The sequence below is a fragment of the Marmota marmota genome, unplaced genomic scaffold, assembly GCF_001458135.2.
Source record: "Marmota marmota marmota unplaced genomic scaffold, marMar, whole genome shotgun sequence".
NCBI classification, from domain to species: domain Eukaryota; kingdom Metazoa; phylum Chordata; class Mammalia; order Rodentia; family Sciuridae; genus Marmota; species Marmota marmota.
The window spans coordinates 1,977,040-1,999,071 of record NW_025999925.1 but is presented as its reverse complement, the minus strand read 5'-3'; the positions used below and the strand labels follow the sequence as shown (position 1 = coordinate 1,999,071).

Below are 22,032 nucleotides of genomic sequence, written 5' to 3'. Positions count from 1 at the left end.
TCGTGTTGTATGTATTTGGTACATTTCATTTACTTAGATGTTCAGGATGATAACAGCAATCTTTTGAACCTCCCCCACCCGCCGCATCCTGCCTGGAACCCACAATTTGGCCCTCACTTCATCTTTGTGGGCTTTTCTATTGAAATATTTAATTATTTTATTGAATAAACATTTGTCTGTGGAAATAAAGACCAACCAACTGAGAACAAGCGCAGGCTATTTATTCAGAGCTTGCTATATAGCAAGGGAGTCCACCACTGTCATTCGAGTGTTGGCAGAGACTCAAAGGACAAGGGGTAGCTTTATTGTGGGGAGGGAAGGCTTCAGGTTGACTGGCGGCTGTTGGCATGGGGAAGCTGCAGGCGGGCCAAGTAGAAGCAGGGCATCCAATGGTGACTGCTGAGGAGTATGTATTTAGCTTTTTCTGGTTGTGCCTAGGTTGGAAGCAAGGACAAAACCTAGGAAAGTTATCAGTTATTAATCAAGTCCTGGTGGTTTGAAGCTAATTTGTACAGAGGCTATTGTTTGGCTTTCTGGAACAATTGCTAGAGACAGTAGTCTGACTTCCAACGAGTCTGATTCACAGATAGCACGCTGGTTTCTTAGGCTGATAACTATAGATAATAGGTTGGTTTCCTGGGCTGCTTCCTGTCAATTGTGGGTCAGACTTTTTTTTTTTAATGTATAGTTTGTCCATGATACATTTGTAGACTCGATGATCATCAATGGACATTTTACAAAGAGAAAAATACAAAAAAAATCAGCATAAAACTCAAGTGAATTATCAAGTGTGACAAACACCCAGGGGCCCCATTTAAATGTTCTACAACTCATTTTTGGAAACCAGCTGTCAAGGAACATTTCTAGTCTCAGCAGAGATTTCCTTCCCTGTGCGCCTTCAGTCACGTCAGGGCAAGCCCACCAGCTGCAGGCCTCCTAGGACCGTGCCACCGAGTCTCAGAATGGAGTCTTCCAAAGAGGATGGACCCAGGCAGCCCCAGTTTCCCACAGTCAGGCTCAGCAGGCTGAATCACCTCTCTCCACATTCCTGGGCCTGGAGGACAGCCCAGAGAGCATGCCTTGAAATCCAGCTCCACCACTCCTTGGGCAAATTGTATAATCTCTCCAAACCTGTTTCTTCATCTACAACATGGGGGTAATAACAACTCCTGCTCTTGTAGGGTTGCTTACTGGGAGAATGAATCAAGGAGGTGGATATGCAAACCCTTTATACAGCTCCTGGTACAGAATAAGCACTCAGATTTGTCTTTATGTACTTTTCCCAACAGTGTTTTAAATGACAACTGAAAACTACTGAGGACCTACTATGTGCTAGGCAGGAACTTGATGCTTTCTCTTTTAAATTTACTATATTATAAAATACTGCTAAAATCAAGATACTGGCAGATATGTTAAGAAACATCTCTGTACTTCCTAAATTTGTTGTGAGGCTTTAATGAGATTATTGTTAAGTACATCCTTAACAATATCCCCAGTTGAACATAATTACTCAATAAACAGGGCTACTGTTTACAGTAACTGATTATCCACTAAAGTAGGCAATCCCATCTTCGACACTCTATCTATCCATTATCTGTTCTTCCTTTTTTCCAAATAGAATCACATAATCATGTGCAATGGCAATGTGCTCCTTTCCCCAGCCTCCCTTCCATCTTGGGAAGTTTATGTGACCTACCTCTGGCCAAGAAGAGATAAGTGTAAGCCTTCCAGGTGATCCTATTGGGTAAATTATTATTATCCCAAGAAAAAGAAAGTATATGTATATGGTATATGCCTTTCCCCATTGTCCCCATTCTGGTCACCTGGAAGGCAGATGTGATACTGTGACATACAGCTCACAGCATCCTGAGAACATGAGAACTAAAGGATCAAGCCCAGAATGAAAAGCAAACAGAACAGCCCAGGTCCCTAATAGCCTTATGGTGGATGCTGCCCCAGCACTGAGTTGCTAACTTCCAAATGGTTCCACCACTGTGGCCAGATTCCTATGACATGCAACTTAAGGTCATCCAAACTCATGTGAGCCACTCTAAATGTATGAATAGAGTGAAAAATTAAGAATCTGAAATATCTTATTTAACGTTCCATCTAAGATGATAAAGAAAAGGAAGCCCAGAGAATGAAAGGTCTGTCCAGTCATCTCCACAGCAACCATTCTCCACCCTCCTGAGGATTAACATCAAGACCTTGAGAGCCCAAGTCCCACCCGTAGACTCCTGCCAACTCGCCTTTCTTCTTTGTCATTTGGTGTCATACGTATGGTGTCATCCACAGGGTTTCCATGGGTCATGAGCATTGAGCTCCTGGAATCTGAGGGCTCAGACACTTGTTCCCAGAGGCTTGGCTGTACACCAGCCTCACCCAGCAAGGAACCCAATGATCCTTCTGTCAAGCCCGAGGCATCTGCTCGGGCATCTTGGTCAAAGTCCAAAGACTATAATTGTATTGTGCCTACTTGTGAGGTCTCCTAGAGTTCCAATTAGGTAGTATTTATTTTCTGGCTAGAAAAGATCACACTGAACATTGCTCTGCACACTAAAATAAGGAGTCCAACCCAAGTGATAAAGGAGCATCTCAGTGTGACATGAAGCCACCATGAGGGTGAGGCAGGAGGCTTCATCTGTCAACTTGAAAGCTGCTAAATGTGCCTAAGGGGTTGCACTTGGGCTCTCCTGCACCATTACAGAGAAAAAAAAAATATGCATACACTTATATTTACTTTAAATGGTTTCTAAAGGGGATGTCAGTAAAGAGAACTCCAGCCCCCTCTCTATCAAAGTATAACCCACACAAAGAATACAAAAACCAAAATCCATCTAATATAAAGTATTCGATCTCAATCTTACATAGCCTGTGACTTTTTATATCCCAAGCTATGATAAACACATAAATGAGGGCTTTTCCTTTGCTTGAAGAGATACTAACAGCCAAAGGTTTTATTTCATGCATGGAGCTACTTTAATAAACACGTGACAAAACAGTGAGATAAATCACATTCAAAAAATATTTGAAATGTCCATCCGTGAGTAAATAAAAAAGGCTCCAGTTTTCAATGCCTAATATCATGTTATATTCAAATAATGACAAGACACACACACACAATGAAGAGAAAATCTCTAATAATTTATTGACCTTCAGTTTCACATTGTGAAAAAAAAAATGTTTTACAAAACCTCAAAAATGTAGTATTAGCAAACAAGTACATATGAACACGAACATTTTACTAACTTATACAGAGTTCTGTACGTGAACCACATATTCAATAGCCAAGAGAGGGATATTATGCAGCTCTAATCACTCTTATTCAGACAGGTGTCAAGTCCAGAGAAAAGGGGCTACACAATTATACCAGAAGTGGAAGGCTGCCCTTTGTTATCCGTTTCTACAGCAACCAGCTCACAAAATGAGAAGAACCTTCTCTGTCTTATGCCAAGGTTTTTGTATGTACTGTGCTGTGAATTGTATTTGCTTCAAAGTGTGGGACATTTCACAGGGTGAGAATGGTCAAGTAGCGAGCACAAATGCCTACATCAATTCAAAGAGCAGGAGTCCAGAAAGTTCCCTGCAGGCTGGGGGCCCACCCTTACGGTGGCTCCCTCTGGCTCACACACAGTAATTAATGGAGGATTCAAGGACAGGCCCCAACTTTGAAACAGCTGCAGAAAATTCTTCCTGCTTTCAGAAGTCATGCAGTGACACATACATCTCTGGACAGATTTGCATCATAAACTACAGAGCTGTAACTGCTACAACAGATCAACACCGACTATGCCGCCAGAGTACAATTAGACATTTGCATCGCTTAGAACACATCTAGGAACCACGACTAGCTGCTGGACAGTAATGTGATTCTTTTATTCCAACAGCTCATTTATTTTATTTTGGTCCAACTAGAGCCCACTTATTCATGGCAAGGACGGACATGTACAATTAGTCTGAAGTACCGAGGTGGAGAGAAATGTTAAGGATTTTTCTGTCATTAGACAATGCAAACACACAATGTAAAAGGTTGTTATCAGCCTTAAACCCTATTTTCTAAAATACAGCAGTGTGAGAAACATGGACCAAAGCAGACCGAGCTGCAAACTCTGGTCTTCCCCAGACACCTCTGAAGAAGCACCTATTCAAATCTAGCACTAAGAGCTACCACAGCACGTGTTTATTAAACAAGCACTCCAACAAGCAAAGAAGGTATTCACAACTGATTCCCAACCAGCCTGGAAAACCTCTCCACAGGGCCACTGCTTACAATTCTTTGGTGTTTTGTGACCAAATGTGTCACTTTTGTATACCAAAGAGTTTTTTTTCAACATTTACCTAAGGGTGGGCACTAATGTGTACACTGTACCAATGTGAATGTTTTCTGAAGAACTTCTAGCATTTGCTAAATTCTACAGCAAGAACAGAGAACAATAAGTCCAGATCAAGCAAATGTGGTCAGTGAATTAATATACATTGTGACATTTTAGGTTGTTCCCATTAACTGTGGTTACACAACAAAGCATTCTTATAGGGTAATAAATAGATAAATAAATAAACTTTGGACAATGTCTTTACCTGTACCCTATATACAGAACTATTCCATAGAATTTTCCAGGACTGCAGGATATTACACAAAGAAAAAAAAAAAACTGCAAAACAATTTGGTCCTTTCCAAATTCCAGCAGCTGAGACTGACGTTGGGTAAATCAGATGGCAAGGAGAAAGGCAGAAAGAAGGACTCCTCCTCCATCTCATCAGCCACCAGCTTGACCATACCCCCCCCCGCACCATGAAACCCCAGAAAAAGGTGGTGAATCTAAGAAAAGTGACCTTCATGATTTCTCTACCTCTGGGATGTTTCCATCTTATAATCCTTCCCTGTCTTAACATTTTAAAAGTCCAGCCCACCCCCACCCACCCTCCAGTTATACTCCAAATCAAAACTCAAAAAGTTTTTCATTTTTGTGCAGCAAAGCACATCCCAACAGCCACAAAATGTGCAAAACATACAACTATTCACACATCCATACACGTGAAGACAACTGTAAGCATTGTTTCAGCATGCAGGCATCAAACAATAAATAGCTAAATCTATAACAAACTTCTTAACAGCCAAGGGAAAGTTTAAAGTCACTTATAAATAGAAAAGAACATCTACCAAACAGCTACCAACAATGTCCCCATTGTTCAAAAATGTTCCTGGGGGAAGGAACAACCCCTTGGAGATTAACGGAGAGTCCAGTGCAGCGGTCCTCATTCTTGAGCCAGCTCAGCCAGCTTCCCTCCTGGCCAGGCTGAAGCTTTGAATCACCAACAGCTGCCAGTGTGGAGGCTTCAAGCTCACTCCTCAGAGAGAGGTGACAACCATTTCAAATTTTACACATAAATGGCGGAGCCCATGGAATCAAATGCTGAATGTGGTACAGCAAGGGAAAAGGTCCAGCTTTTCTCTCCCTTTCAGGGGCTGATTAACGCTGACATTAATCCACAATTACAGGACAAGGACTAGATCACAGGTTCAGTCATTCATATTTAAACCATGTGCTACTTGCACTGAGAATCCCACCCCCTCCCTCACCCCTTTCCTTCATGTCCAGTTAGAGCATTGACAAGGTGCAGCGGATGTTATTCGAGTCTTACAGCAACTTCTCCTCCTTTTGTTCTTTCTCTTCATTAAACTTGGCAGCTCCAAAGTAGAAATCTCCTATTGTCTCACTGAGTGATGGAGGGAGCTAAAATAGGAGGAAAAGAAAACAAACAAAAAAAGGCATGAGAGATCTGTGTGATGCTATAGTTTCATGATTTTGGTTAGTAGCCATGAAATTTTTTAAAATTAAACTTGGGACAGAGCTGGGCAATGTTGCTTCTTAACTGTATGTTCAGTAGGAACTGTGCAAAGATATCAGAAAGTACTTGCCTTGAGGTGTATGTGTGTATGCATGCACCCTCAAATGGCTGGCCTGACAGTATCCAATATAGGACCCTCACTTCTGTGCTATTATCTATCTATCCATCCAATAGATAGATGATATGATGGAGATACATAGATACATAGATAGATAGATATCCAATAGATAGATAGATAGATATCTAAGTTGCCATCCTGTTTCCAATATTTGTAAAATTTCTGATTAAAAAAAGCCACTGTAAAGTGATCACTTGGGTATCAGAAGGAGATTCCAATGCAAACCCTCCTTGGCCCATTTACCATAAAGGATTCCAAATTAAATTTATTCACCATATAGAAGACAGACATATTAATCCTCTTATTTAAATGCATCCCCACTATTCATTATGGCAAACATCAGTCTCGCTTCCTTTCACATGACAACGTACCAGGTCTCGACAGCCCAAGGCTGGAGTTTATTCTTGAAGTTCATTAGTCTACACTCAGAAGATGGCAGCACAGAATGTGGGTTCTATTATGAAGAGAATCCACCAACATCAAGTATGAATATAAACTCAAACTACCAAAACCATGAAGTCTGCATATTTCATAGGAGCTAGCATCTCCTCTCACTACTCATCCTGCCCATTTATTTCATTCTTATTTCATACAGGGAAGTTTTGCAAAGGGCTTCCTAAAAGACTCACCCTATCTGTTCATAAACCAGACTAGTTTAGGAATCTGTATCCCTATTACTATAACTCTTAAGTACAGACAAAGGGAATTCTGGAGGGACTGCTCATTAACTGCATTAAATCCTTCTCACTTTGCTTTTTGTGTGTTCAGAAGTCTCATTCATCTGATAGTTGTTTCTTTTGGCTGTTTCCTAACAGTGATCCAAGCCTTCAAGGCATTCCTTAGGCTACAGTGTCATACCCCTACCCCACCTCCTTTTAACCTGTATATCCACATTAAACCAAAAGAATGTATCTTGTAATAATACAAAATTTCAAGACATTGAATACTAGCACAGAAAAATAGAAAAAGTCTCTCCCCCCAATATCCAGCCCACCCTCCATGAAAATCTAAGAGAGAAGAAACAAAGCAAATGGAAGTTCAAGTGCTGTCAGGTTGGGGCCAGGAGGCACCATGAAAATAGAGGATAATCAAAGTAATTTCCTTTTTGTCCCTCCCACCCACTGACAAAGCAGCAGGAGACAGTTAAAACCTCCTTGGTGGATGAGCTTTTAGACTAGGGAAGGTTTTTGTTAACACTGGATTAATTCACTTAGCACCTACATTTGGAGAGCAGAGGGATGAGGGCTTCAGCAGTTTCCGCGGGATACCTACTGAGCACTCCTTTAAGTCACTCCATCCAGCTAAAACATTTTAACACTATCTTGTGGGTAATAAACTTTAGAAATTTAAGTCTACATTCTCCCTGTCGGAAACTGAAAGAGTGGCTTTGATCAGGCACTTCTGACACCCTGTAAAAGCAGCAAACCTGGCCCTGTCAAATTCAGTTTTTATGTGCTTGTCTCACTGGTGGCACCAAGGGTGAAGAGGATGTTGTTTCACGTATAACCCTGCATATGAAGGATAAAGATCAGAAACAGATAACGGTCAAAGAAACCTGATTTTCCCAACACACACACACACACACACACACACACACACACATACACACACACCACACACACGAAGCTGACTCCACTGCTGGATCACAGAGCAAGGTCTAAATTGAAGAGAAAAAAGAAAACTAAGAGTACAGAACACTTAATATCTGCCAGGCACTGACCTGGGTATCCCTGTTGTCAACTCATCCAAGTTTGAACTGGGACAGATCTTAAGGAATTATAGTCTCAAACCACTGATTTGACAGAGAAGCAATCTTAAGTCCACAAAGATCTAGAACTTAAAACTAGGACTAGAACCACATGTGGTCTTTCTTTCTGCCTCAATTTCCATACCTTGCTCTAAGGATGCTAGCCAGTCCACCAATTACCTCCACAACTACAGGGAATTTTGTACAAATACAGCCAGTTCTGGACTAACACCTAGTTTAGGGCTGTTAATTGATGCTTTTGCCTAGGAGGTTCTTTAAACCTGCTTGAGGGTTGAGTCATGCATTCATATCTCAAATGAAATAACCTCTTGCAAAGCATTTGTTTGTTCAGGATTACTGAGATGCCAGCAAGGCTACAAAAACCAGTTTGGTATGGGATGCTATTAGCCCCAGTGCTGCCCAGAGGAGCTTTCTGATTGTTCCTGCTCCTTTCAAAGACTTTCATTTCAGAGAAACAAAGCATTACCAGGAGCCCTGTTAACTGTAATAGGCTGGAGGAGATAATTGAAGAATTGGGGAAAAAAAAAAAACAGAAAGATAAAATGTGAAAGTGAGGCCAATTTTAATGGTGTTTGTAAGTGAGCTATAAGAAATGGGGAAAGAAAAAAAACAATATGAAACCCCTCCTTGTTTAGCTTACAACTAACGTTAGATTCCCTTTTTTCCCTTTGAAGTCCCCTTCAAAGGTACAGAACATGCTAGAGAAAACAGAGCCAAAAACTGCAAAGTAATGAGTTACGTTTTCCTTGTAGTTTCTCCAAATCGGTTATCTTCCCCTCTTGTTATTAGTAATAAGCCCATGAATCACCAAAACAAATCAACAAGTTCTGTGTGCTTTGTGCATACACATGCATAAAGCCATTCCTGGGGCCAACCCTAAGAATGCTTAGCTGCAGAGAAACCATGAGCTTTTCGAACATTGAGCTGTGTGGGCCTATTAATTATTGGAGCCAAGAGAATAATATACTCTTAAGTACACAAGACAACCATTATGTACTCAGATATATGACACAGAACAAAACTTTTGTTAGCCTCAACAATAGGGTCAGCCTGACTGATTAACTCTGAAAAGATATAGTTAGGGGCAATTTAGGTAGCTGGGTGTATCTGCACATCAAACATAATTGTACAATGTAGGTGCAACCAACCTTTCACAAGGACAAACCTAGATCCCTTATGAAGTTAATACATACCCTCAAGGGGGGGCTATACTTTGAGGAAAAGTTTTAAATATGCCAATAAATAATTCTGGAGAGAATAAACAAGGAACAAATTTGAGAAATGCATTTTCTTTAACCCTTTTCAGTCCAGAATGGGTTTGAGGGAGTGGAATTTGAATATCAACCAAGTATCTTCTGGGATGACACTAACGTGAAGCTCAGGTTTATTAAATGGCAGTTTGTCATAATATACAAACACTTGTGCTCTGAAGTCAGACTGCCTGGTTTAATTTCTTTTTTCTTTTTTTAACATTTTTTTTAGTTGTAGATGGTATCTTTATTTATTTATTTTTATGTGGTGCTGAGGATCAAACCCAGTGCTTCACACATGTGAGGCAAGCGCTCAAGCACTGAGCTACAACTCCAGGCCCTGGATTAATTCTTGACCAACGCTTCCACTTATTAGACTTTGGGCAACTTACTTAGCTTCTGCAGGCATCAGGTTTTTTCCTCTAGACATGAGGCTAGTAATAATATCCCATGGGGTTGCTGTGGGATCAAATGGGATGATTCATTTGAAACACACAGCACAAAGCAAGGCCTCAGTGAACACTAGCTGGCATTATTAACAGAGGTCAAGTGTTCCCAACCTGGTGGAATATTAGCAAAGGAGAAAACTTTCTAAAAATACTGATGCCTAGGTCTCACCCCAGACCAGATAAAACAATGTTTCTGGGACCCACAGTTTGTGAAAAGTTCTTTAGAAGATTCAGAGGCTCAACGAAGGCTGAGAACCACTGACTTATGTTATAGGGAGTCAAGGCTGTGATCAACACAGGTGTTTAAGTTCTGGAGGTGCAAAATCTTTCATTTTAATAGTTTCTATAGTACTTCAATATAGGTTACATGGATTGTATCTGACTCCATACTCTGAACTTAGACAACTAACCTAATTAAATGCACACGTCTCCAGCTGAACTTTTGTCTTACCTCATGCTTATTTAGGATGTTTAAGAAGGTAGATGTTTCCAGGTGCTGACAAACGCAGTAGGAATCAGTGAGTAAGGGACTGTGGTTATGCTGTTCCACACATCTAAAGTTGGATCGTAACAATCCAAAGTCTTGCATCGCTGAATGCCAAAGTATCCTCCAACCACATAGAGTTTGTTTCCGGAGGCCACAGCATGGCAGCTCATGCGCTTTGCCGTCACGTCTCCCACCTTGGTCCACTGGTAAGTTTCACTATTGAATTTATAAGCAGAGCAGGCGGAGAACTCTGTGTCTCCTCCCATTATAAAAATCTGGTTCCCCAGCACAGCTGCTGCTGTGTAACGCCAGGGCTGGGGACAGGTGGCCGGTACCGTCCACCTATTTTCACACTGATCATAACACTGAACCTTGGGGAGCTTGTCATGACTGACGCTGGTACCTCCGAAAGCAAACAATTTGAGCTTGGCACTCACTACGGCGGCATTGCTAACGCCTTCTCGAAGTGGTGCTACCATGGTCCATTTGTTGGTTGTGGGGTCATAGTGTTCGACTTGCTTTAGAGAGACTGAGGGGGAGGCTGGGAGGCAGCCAGTTGCAGCCGTGTGCCCCCCAACCACATACAGGCAGTGCTTCAGTTCAGCAGAGCCATGGCCAAACCTGGCCACCAGCATAGGGGCAGCTTTGGACCACTCCTCATGCAGGGTATCATAAACCCAGACATCTTTTGAGACGCCATTTTCAGACCCCCGCCCTCCAGTAATGTACACTTTGCAGCCAATCGCACATGCACTGAACTCTTTTCTAGGGCTGGGAATGTCGGCCTTGGGAATGATTTGTTTGGCTTTCTGATCTACCAGATACAGCTTGTCACACATGAAAGTCTGTCCTCCTAGGAGGAAGAGGGCATGGCCAGTTTTCCGAGGCCGGGCACAGAGGCTGGTCACCACGCCATCATTCTGCAGGATTTTCAGTTTGCACCGGATGGCCTCTTCCACGATCTCCTTACTCTTTCTCTGCTTGGTGATGAGTTCTTCCATGGCTACGTTCTCCATGAGGTAGATGGCTGGCAGGAGTGCCAGCCTCACCGTCTGCAACAGCTCTGGGAGGTAGCAATAGCGCTTTTTCAGGTCGTAACTGATCCAGTTAATTGCAGACTCATATACGAGCCTTTCATCTTCAGTCTCGAGCTCTTCGCTGGACAAGAGCTGTACTACCATGTCCTGGGGCAGCTGAAGGAAATCTTCATTCTTCCTGATGGTCTGGAAGTTGCTGAGACACATTCTCCAGGATAGTTCATACAACTTGGTGCACTGGTGCGCATCGGACAGCAGCAGCATGCCCAGGCAGTTGGTGGGATGCAGGTTCTTTTCCAGGAATTCAGCACATGCATCCCGGATATCTTGAAACTCCAGCATATCGCCAGCTTCCAGGAGCGATTCTGCATTTTCTTCATTGATGATCACCCGGGAGGAGTATGCATAGTCAAGAAGCAGCTCCAAGACTTCTGGGTGGATGGAATTGTCAAAGTTGACCTCACTATCCTGGCTCTCTTTCAGGCCACCACTGAACATGGCCTCAAAGTAGCGGCTACACGCAGCCAGCACTGCCCGGTGACAAGGAAAAGTCCTGTTTCCTGCATGGAGAAGGACATCGGTAAAGAGACGCTGCTGACGTAAAAGGTTCAGGTGAGTGAGGACACTGTCAGCATAGGAAGACTTATGAAACAGATAGATGTTAATGGAGCCGCTGCTGGCCCTGGACTTGCGGTTCTCATGAACGCTGACTGACATTTTGTTTCCACTCCTAAAAACAAAACAAAACAAAACAAAATCATTGAACAACATGTTCCTGATGTTCCCAGCAGCAGACCAAAAGCAACAATTGTTTTGGACAAAGAAAACAACACTTTGTTGTTAACCCTGCTGCCATTCTGAATAAAGGTATAGCCATTCCAAAACAAAGCCAGAGACAACTACCTGGAAGGAAAGGAAAGGAATTCACTGTCATCCTATTGAGCTGTTTCATCCTCTTGAGCTGTTTAAACTATACACTGTTTAAAAAAAAATTCACTGCCTACAAGCAGGTTCATCTTGGAAAACCTGATTGCCAACTCGGAGGATATTGAAGTCCTTGAGAATGTAAGTCAGCAAAGCCAAGGGGAGCAGGTCTCACTCTCAGCTCCTGTGCCAGTCCAGCTGATTCACTGAAGGCCACTTAAAATGCCAAGCCTCCTGCTCTCATAAAGCCAGGACAGGCACCAGCTGTAATGCCCTATGCAACATAAAACCATGTGTTTAAAAAAAAAAAAAAACTACTAATTAATTCCATTAAGAATTCCTTTGGTAAGATCCAAACTGCATATACAGTAAATGCCCAACTTCTACAATTTAAATGTTAACAAATGCTGGGCATGTAGCTCAATGGTAGAGCACTTGCCTAACATGTGGAGGCCCTGGGTTCGATTCCTAGTACTACAGAAATATACAAACAATAATTTATTTCTAGCCAGACAGTTCTACTGCTACAGAGGTTCTAAATGTACCAACATACACAACCATATATTGATCAACAAGCTTTACTGAAAGCACAGAATAGATTCTGGCCACAATCATCACCCAACTTTTATGCACTAGACAGTTTTCAAAAGGAAGATTTGGCACCAAAAAAAATCTTGAGTAGCATATACTCATGCTGTTTTTCTGTTCTTCCTACTCTGTACCAACTCTTGGAAAACCAGTCACAAGAACAAAGGAGGCATCCACCTCCTCTTATGATTAAACAGTACCTCACCAGGACTATTATGTACCTGCAATTGCTGGCACCTGCATATAGGGAGTTCAAAATGCATGTACTATTTATTTAAATTTAAATAAAAATACACAGGTTCCTATGTGTGGGCACGAGCGCACATGCACACGCGCAGGCACATACACCATTAAGTGGATATGTATTTTGCCAGCTCTCATTCATTTAGGGCCACCTAAATTTATTTACTAACTAAAGTGCTTTCCTCGGTATCTACATTTAAATTAATACAGAATCTAATGCTGTCTTTTGACTTTCTGCCATACGGGAAGTGTTGGGTAAAGATACGTTAAATTCCTATTATCCATCTTTGAAAACTGAACTCCCCCACCCTTGTGCTTTTTACATTACCCCTCGGTTACTTCAAAGGAATAAAGAAAGCCCTTTAAGAACCTGCCTGTCCAAGGATTCCTGAGGAAGTTGTTTATCCCCAGAGGGTAAACTGTGAGGTTGGTTACAGTATCTCTTCCAAACAGAACAGCCAGTCCTTACAGCACAGCTGAAGCAGTCTGTTTTTCCTTCAACCATTCAGATATTTATTTTTTAATTTATATTCCAGAAATTGTTAACAAATACACATGAATGAATGATTTACCAGATTCACGGACTAAAATACTAAACTGCTCTTCCATGGCCAGCTGCGAGACAGCACAGAAAAACAACAAAGGCAGATGCCCTATGGCTTTGACACTCAGACCACATATTATTAGGTAATGTAACTTGTTTGCCTTAATATTTGGAATGTTACCTTTCATTGTGAGTAAACATGGCTTAGTGGAAGAAAGTAACAAAGTCCTAGAACTCCAGTGTTAGGAAGACTGAAAACACCCAAGAAATGACTAGGGATATGAAAAATGGAGAGCAGCCAAGCATCACTCCAAACTCAAGCTAAGCCTCTACCTTCTAGTCCATTTTTAGGAATGCTCAGGGCTCTGGAGAATGACCGATAGATCCTCTGTGAATGTCCCAGGATTCTGAAGTGTTCAGATATGTCTGAACCCAAACTTCAAAAGATTTTCTAAATATTCCTATGAAGCTGCTTCCAGGCTCCCTGTAAGCAGGCCCACAAGCATTCATGCTTTGGACACTGAGTTGGGAATCCTGCTGGGCCCTGAACATGACATCCGGGGTGGTGTAAAACATTTCAGAACCAGGTGTACACTTAAGAAAACAGTTTGTCTAGAAGACTTTAGGATACAGGATGGGCATCTCTTTGCATCCTGTGTTTATTATGCTGCTGTATTTTCCAGGTTGGCCCAGAAAGCCAGGAGGAAGAAACTACCCTGTCATCTTGGATACCATCCAATTGAAAAAACATGTCACTGTCAAAATCTAACATTCTTGCAGCAATGTATGATTGAAATAAAAGGTACAGTTGAAGACCCAAGAGAAACCATTTGCTTTCTGGTTTAGAATTATTCAAACATCAAAATATCAGGGGAAATCATTTATACAGTCACTAAACACACCTTCAACATGAAATGAATCATTCTTCTGGCACTTTTTAAGCCCCCAGAGACATAATATTTGCATGCCAAAGAAATGGCCAAGAAAATGCACACATATACTTAACCTGCATCTACAAAGAAGACAGAGAAAAGGGCTGCTATTACTGTGAACATCAAAAGGGCTTCCAGTTACAATAACTTCAGTTCACTCTATGCTCACACAGGAGCTCTGCATCTAATACTTAGCCCCTCTAACGTCTCTCCAGGTTTAAAACTGATCTCAAACCTATCAAAGCAGAAATAGGCAGATGTTCTCAAGCATTTACATTATTGATAACAATGGAACATCACAAAAACTTTTGTTAACAAAAATATATGTTTTATCATATAATCCCCTATAGCAGTTGCAACTCTATTTAACACGCTGGCCTTGCCGGTGAGGATGACACCACATAGCATGTCGAACAAGTTCAATGTTTCATCTCCACCCAGCCCACCAATTCCTATCCTTTGAAAATAATGTTACACTGGAAGCCAAATGCTTGCATGATAGATTTTCAGAAACCAGTTTTCATTCATTTCCCATAGACGTTTGGCCGCAATGAAGTGCCCGCAGGAGGAGTGTCTGAGCGTGGCCCCAATTCTCCTGAGAGCCGGGTAGCATGCAACGTGGGCCAACGACCCCAAGCGCTGAACCCTGAACGCTGCAGGGAGCCAGGCTGATAACATCCGCGACTCGGCCCCGGCTCCTCCCGCGGCTTGCCCGGGCATTGCGCGGCGGAGGGCAGGCGGGTCGGCTCTCCAGTTAAGTCCAGCTCCCGCTTCCAGTGCTAGGACAGGGGCGGACACCCAGGTCTCCACCCGGAGAACAGCTTCCCACCGGCCTAAATGGGAACTCAGGGCGGCCCCGCGCACGCTCACCCTTGGGAACGCACCCCCGCAACCCAGCGGCCACTGAAACCCACCCGCTAGCAACAGGTCCGGGACAGTTGGGGAAAACTTACAGCAGTGGTGACTGGCCTCCGCAAACAACTGGCTGGGTTCTTGCCTCGGTCTCGGGCGTGGAGACGACGAAGCGGGCGACTCAGTCCCGGGAAGCAGTGGCGACAGCCCGGGTGAAAGAAGGGCGCATGGGGCGCCGGCGGGAGAGGGGACCGCGCCTGAAGCACAGGCTCAGGGGGCCGGCTAACCGCTGGCGGTTCGCCTTGGTTTCACGGTCTCCTAGCCGTGGACCGTGCGCGCGGGATCCGCAGAGCGTCTCCCCGAACGCGTCTCGAGAGGGGAGAGCGAGCCTGCGGCTGCAGGCGCCGCGGAAGAAGGCGGGCTGTGGACTCTGGGGGAGGGAGCTAGGAAGCGCTGTGAGCGCCGGCGGCCGCCTGGCGTCTGGACCCGGTCTCCGCAGCGCCACAGCCACGCCACCTCTACTCTGGCTGCCGGAGCAGTCTGCGCCCCGCAGCCGCGCGCCGGGCTATAAGAGGCGCGGCAGGGAGGGGAGGGGAGGGGGCGCGTATGCAAAGAGACTGACACTAAGGGAGGGAGGAAGCGCAGCAACGCAGCCCCAGAAGAACAGGGAGGAGGTTGAGAAGCAGGAGGAGAGGAGCTGGTGAAGAGCGTGTAGGGGGAGTTAATCGGTGGAGGAAGCGGGGGAGGGGTGCTGAGAGTGCAGTGAGACAAAGCGGGCGGACGATCTCAGCCACTGGCAGCTGCAACCCTTAGGGACCGCGAGTAAAATAAGTTTTCCCGGGTTGAAGTGTCTGCGCCTCTCCAGGCCAGCCTAATTTATGAATAGCCCCGGAGCTGAGGGAGGGACCCAAGGTAGCAGAACGCCGCCCGGGGCTGTGGTCTCCGTGGCTCCAGAGCCCACGAGTTGTTCAAGAAAGGGTGGCCATGGGTGAGCTGGGTGTCCACAGCACGCGATCTGGGGGCGCATAGCCAGTGCGCTGGGATAGACACCCGAGGAGCGGTCAGTGGCAAGGGAAGGAGCACAAATCGGGACACTGGGGACACTACAGGTAGGGCAAGACGGAACGTAGGGTTTCTCGCTGGCAAGGGGCCAGCTAGACTGGAGATTGAAGAGTTTCCCTGCGTTCTCCCTCCCCGTTCCCGACGGGTGGAGCCCTCGGCCGGACTCTGCCCGATACCCGGCAGAAGCAGCAGCAGCCTTGGTGCTGTCCGGCCGGCGCGCACCACGTGCTTCGCAACCAATAGCCGCGACCGCTTGATTCAAAGCGAACTCAAAGGAGCGGCCACGCCGCCTTTCTCCATAGCGATAAAGTCTCAATCACTCTCTCAGACCTGGCCCTTCCTGGTTTTTTTGGTGGTGGTGGTGATTTTTTGTTGTTGTTGTTGTTGTTGTTGTTTATGGTATTGTGATGTTTAGAAGTCAGTAAAAAAGTGGCCCAGCACGCACACGTTTAATATCCTGAGTGGCCGGCAGAAAGGAAGAATTTATGAAAAATAATCTCACATGGAGATCTGTATTCATGAATCCCATTTCTCACCTTTGTACTAAGTGGTTGTCTTTCCTCTGAGAGCTAAAACGTTTGTTTGATTTTTATTCGGTATTTGGGATAAAGTTTATCACCTGTTGTCGGGGAAATGTGAATTACCTGGCTCCAGGTCATTCAACCACTCAGCAGTAGCCCAGCCTGCAGTTCCAGTGCCAGGGCTCCACCACTGAGTTTACTCTGTCCTTCCATCAACCCCCAGTGTCTGTCCCCAGTTTTCTTTAAGATACTAAGCACAGAAATGGTTTAAACTGGCTAAGGAGGCTCCAAACAGCGCTTCCAGAGACCACAAACTGCTGAAACCAAGACTCCTAGTTCTTTTTTTCTAGTTCCACTTATCTTCCTTACCTCCTGGTAATTCTTGCTGTGAAATTTCTCTCCTTGAAAACAAAGAAAGACAGTGCCCTCTGAAGTCCTTTGTTAGCATTAACTCATCAGCCTCACTAAGAGCCTTTAAAAATCTGCTTCCTATTTTAATTTTTAATGCAGAATATTGGCTCAAGGGTGCTTGACAAAGCCAGAAAGGTGATTCATTCAAGGTGGGAACCAGGTGCAGAGGGTCTGGGAGAGTAGAGGTGGAGAGAGGAGTACCAGCAGGCATATAGCTTAGTTCCTTAAAGAGGCAAAGACAAACTCAGCAAAGACCAAAGAGAAACACTGTAGACACCAGAAAAAGGTGCGGAAAAGATGGGAGGCGGGAATGTGTAGCTATTGTATGTATTTTATAGCTTGTGGTAAGGTATGGGTGGAGCCGATAGAAGCAGATTCCCTTGTACCTTCTAGATACCTCCATCAGGCCTTTGTCTGGACTGTATGTCAAAGGCAAATATTGGTGTTGAAGACCATGTGTTAATGTCTTCCAGCGAGGGAAATGTTTTAAGAGGTTAACACTTTTTCTCATTAAGGAGATATAACGCCCTTTTTACTCCATTCACTTACCAAATCTACCCAGAACTGTCCTGGATGATTCTGTCATGAAATGGTGTACATATGTAGCTCAGTAGGTTGTCTAGGGGTTTTGCCCCAGGAACTATCACACCAGAAGCCACCACGCTAGAGACAGGTAATCTGTTTCTGCTAAGCAGACAGGGCTGAGAGAGGAATGAAATATCTGACCATTGTGTCATCAAGCATCAACCCTTTTACAGTGTCTTTTCTACCTAATGTTGCCATTATTTATGTGTCAAGAAAGAGGGGGGGGGGGGAGTTACAGACTGGAAAATCCTGAAATGTATTCAGTGACCATATACATTTGTTTCATCTGACTCAGGGAGGTTAGCAACAGAAGAATAGTTAATTAGTTAATGTAGGTTGTAAAAACTGGAAACAACTTCCTGCTGAAAGACACAGGAACTAAACTTAGTTTTTAGGAAAGCATGTGTGTTGCTGATGACCTTCTACTAACTATGCACCAACTTGCTTGAACCAATGTATGAAGAGTCTTGGGCCACTGGATTAATGTTTATTTTGTGGCTAAAAGTGATATGCAAGTTAGTATAATTATGACAATAGTAACTCAAAATATAATTTTTACAGCATCTCCAAGCCAGTCCTAAAGATAATTCTTATCACTCTATTCACACGAAGAAAAGGTGAGTAAGTCTTGTACCTGTACAGGAAGAAAGCTTGAACAGGACTGTGATTAAACTGGACAATAGTCATAGATAGCTAAGTCACAGACAACTCAGGAAATTCAGCCCATTCTGTATTGTACAATAGCCAGCACTTCACTCAAGATATCAGGCCAGTCTGAAGGCCCCTGGGAACCTGTCTTTGCCTCTGCTTGTGACACCAAACCAAGGTCTCATTTTTTAATACTATTAGGAAGCTGTGCCCAAGGCTTTGGCCTTGTTATCTCCTTTAACAACGTTATTTTGTTAGGCTGCAAAATAAGCAGCATGGGGTTAAATGTATTAGCTGCCTTCAAACCTAATTTATCTTCATTCCTTCCTAATTTACACCCAGGCTGAATTAATGAGAATGATTTAATTAACACAGTGTGATCACGGTACCAGGGACCAGGACAGCTCAGGGGATTAGACCAAATAGTGGGCCAAGCAGCTGCCATCCTGCCTCCTGCCACCGCCCAAAGCCCCACCCAAATTTCCAACATGTTCCCTGCTGGTAATCCAAAAGTGTCCTCTTTGTTCTTTGATCCACTTCTTCTGAGGAAGATGGCCCAGCTTTCTTTGTGCTATTTGCTTGATAGGGTTCACAGCCATGTCTGGTAGACTCAGCGTGGCATAGGGCCAGTGTCTGCCCAAGGTTTTTTGTTTGTTTATTTGTTTTTGTTTTTTTGTACTGGGAATCAAACCCAGGCACACTCTACCACTGAGCTACATCCACAGCCCTTTTTATTTTGAGATAGAGTCTTGCTAAGTTGCCTTGGGCCTGGCTCAGTTTCCGAGGGTGGCCTCAAACTTGTGATCCTCATGCCTCAGCCTCCAGACTCACTGGGATTCCAAGTATGCATCACCTTGTCCAGATGACCAAAGATTTGTACTCCTAGGACTTCCATCATGTCAGATTCATTTGGGGAAGTGGATCCCCAGCCAGGAATGACATCTCCTGGCCACACATATTCCAGAATCAACACCTCTGAGAGGGAGGGAAAGAGTATGAGTAGAGGGAGAAGTTGAACTGGGATATAACTTGCCAAGGCTTCAGCCAGCCCCACAAGGACCTCTGGAGCTGAAATTACCCTGCGGAGTTGTCCCCTGTCTCATCAGAGAGGTGAGAAGCTAAACTTTCATAAGGGCTGTATTAACCAGTTTCTGAAAGCAGGCTGCCCAGGGAAGGGACCACCGGCCTTGGGCAGAGTGGCACTTTTTTTGCAGAAGCTTTTCTGAAGACTAACAGCCAAGCCTTCTGTCACCATTATCCTTACCTGCTAGAAAAATCACTCTGTCCTTCATTCTTGAAGGAGGACCTGAGGGGGCTCAGCACAGAGCTCAGATCAACACTTCACCCTATCAGACACAAAAACCTAGGAAATGGTATCAGCAATTCTCTTATTTTCAAAAGAAAGCAGAGGGTGAGGAGTATCTATCTACCTGGCTATTTATCAGTGAGGCAAAGAGAAGGGAAAGGTCATCAATATAAGAAGTTATCTGCATTTTATAAGTCAGTAATCAAGTGTTTTTCCACTCGGGAAGAACAAAAGGTCTAAATTAACAGTAAATGTTCTTAATTTTGATGTGCCATCTTCTGCATTTATGGTTTTTAAAGATTATTGTGTTTGTGTTGATAATCTGTTGTGATAAAGGTAGAAAGTAATTCTTTAAGATTGCATCCACATTGATTTGGTCATGTTTTAAAACTTCAGTTGCTTCCTACGTCCATTATAGGTGCCAACTTATGGGTACTTTCAGAATTAAATTTGATTCCAGTATGCTTTTGCATTTCAAATTCCAGTTGCTCATTGCTGCTATATATGAATACAACTGATTTTTCTATTATGATGGTTAATGGAAAGTTTTGTGTGAAATTCTTTGTTTTTCAAGTATTAAGCTCCACTGTTCACATTGCCCCCCTCTATTAAAGGTTGTTATAGTTGGGAAATTCATTCTTCCTTTGAGACCCCCTCACTTTCTACAGCCTCAAGTGACATTTCAAAGGGTAGACAGTTTATTGGCTGCTAACGGGACTGCAGAGGAACACATTTGAGTCACTTTTCCCTGGTGTTACTCTATAAAGTGTAGTCATTAGTAAATCAAGTGATCTAGACTGGTTGTTATTTCTACTCCAGGACCCTTTAAGACAATGCTCTTCACACCCTGTTGTGGGTTTTAAATTTTAGGGGCAGGATTTTAAAACAGCATTTATTATTTTTCTGATTACAAAAGCAAATGCATGTAGAGGTTTGGAAAATTACAGAAAAGCAAAAGAAAAACCCTAACCTACCACTTGGAGATAATGACACCAAGTATTTAAGTTCCAGTTTTTCTTCGCCTGCATGGTATTTTATTTTTAGTGGTTAAGTGGTTGAGGGAAGAAACTCTAGAACTGAGCTTGAATTCCAGTTTCCATATTTACTAGCTGGGTGTCTGGGGGTAAGTACTGTAAATTCTTGATACCTTAAGCTACAATGGGGGGTAATAACAATGTGGGGGTACCTGGAAAGAGGGTTGTTTTGCAGATTAAATATATAAATTATGAACAGTAGTACTTGGCTTGTGGTAAGCCCTCTATAATGCTTTCTTTTATGATTCCTTAGTAAACTGTTTAAGAAGAATGGTATTCCTGAACCTATATATATTTCCAGTAACTTTCCTAAAGATCTAAAATTCTTATCAAATTCTTATTCTACTTCTGTTTAGTAGCACTGGGTGAGAGGATACGTTCATCTCCTAAAGGTGTTCTGTGAGTCTCTCCTCTGCCTGCACACCCAGGAAGCTAACAGCTTGTATCATACAAGCTCAAAGTCATGGGGTCTGCCTTTGCCTCCATCTTTTATGGATACTGTCTTCTCATTTTGAACGGGTCTGATATTGAATGGGTCTGAAATTGATGGTGGAAAAATAGTTCTTCACTCTTTATTACCTTAAAAAACAAAACTGCTATAAAGGGAAAAGTATTTAAGAAACCACATGTTTAAAAAGAAAGCAGCTAGCTATATTTAGAAGAGGGCAGTCCTACCCAAACAGAGCATATATATGAAATATAGGCGCCACTCCTGTTCTGATGATCTTGCAAGGTGTGCGTGATAAAAGCTCACCCGCACCTATCAGAATCACACCAGGCCTCTGTGGGTGTGGCCTTGTATAGCCTGGGGGAATCTTGAACTATTTTTCCCTAATCTTTTGAGTGCCCCAAGGCTCCTGGATCTAAACTCTTAATTTGTTGTAAGTAATTACATTCAAGAATTGACCGTTGTTCCAAGCAATGAAAATGAAGGTTTTGTTTGGCCTGTATGCTCTGCTTCCAAGGCAAGATGCCAAGTCTCTGAGCAGGTCTGGGCATGAAGAAGGGACCAGAAGAAGGGACCTTTGTGGTCCAAGAGCTTGTACCTTTGAACAACTATTAAAAGAATTTTATGGCAGTCTATGAGCACAAACTTTCCTCAATGCAGCCTCAGATGGGACTGAAATCAGGAGGCTGCAAATTAACATTAACTTAATGAAGAAAGAATGAAAGAGGGGATGCTGATAAACGTGACGTTTTAAGATTCCCACAAGTGTTTCTCCTCATGATGTTGAAAATACAACATAAGCAAAGGATATAGAGTCATACACGCAAGCATAAGTTTCTCCGAGCCTTATGAGTAACTTTAAAGTTTTCTGTAAATTCCCCTATCAAAGGTGGAAAATTGGCTATTTCCTTATCTGATGATATTTGGATATACTTAAATAACAGGAGGAAATGGGATCTTTTAAAAGTTAAGTGT

General features: G+C 43.3%; 1 protein-coding gene across 1 annotated transcript; it reads right to left on the bottom strand.

Moving 5' to 3' along the window:
* Positions 1-3,123: 3,123 nt before the first annotated feature.
* Enc1 (ectodermal-neural cortex 1) lies at positions 3,124-15,351 on the bottom strand. The gene is made up of 3 exons (XM_015497795.2): positions 15,144-15,351; positions 9,887-11,689; positions 3,124-5,735 (listed from the first exon to the last, which is right to left on the bottom strand). Exon 2 carries the CDS (start codon positions 11,674-11,676, stop codon positions 9,907-9,909), a length of 1,770 nt encoding a protein of 589 aa, XP_015353281.1. The 5' UTR covers positions 11,677-11,689; positions 15,144-15,351; the 3' UTR covers positions 3,124-5,735; positions 9,887-9,906.
* Positions 15,352-22,032: the final 6,681 nt, after the last annotated feature.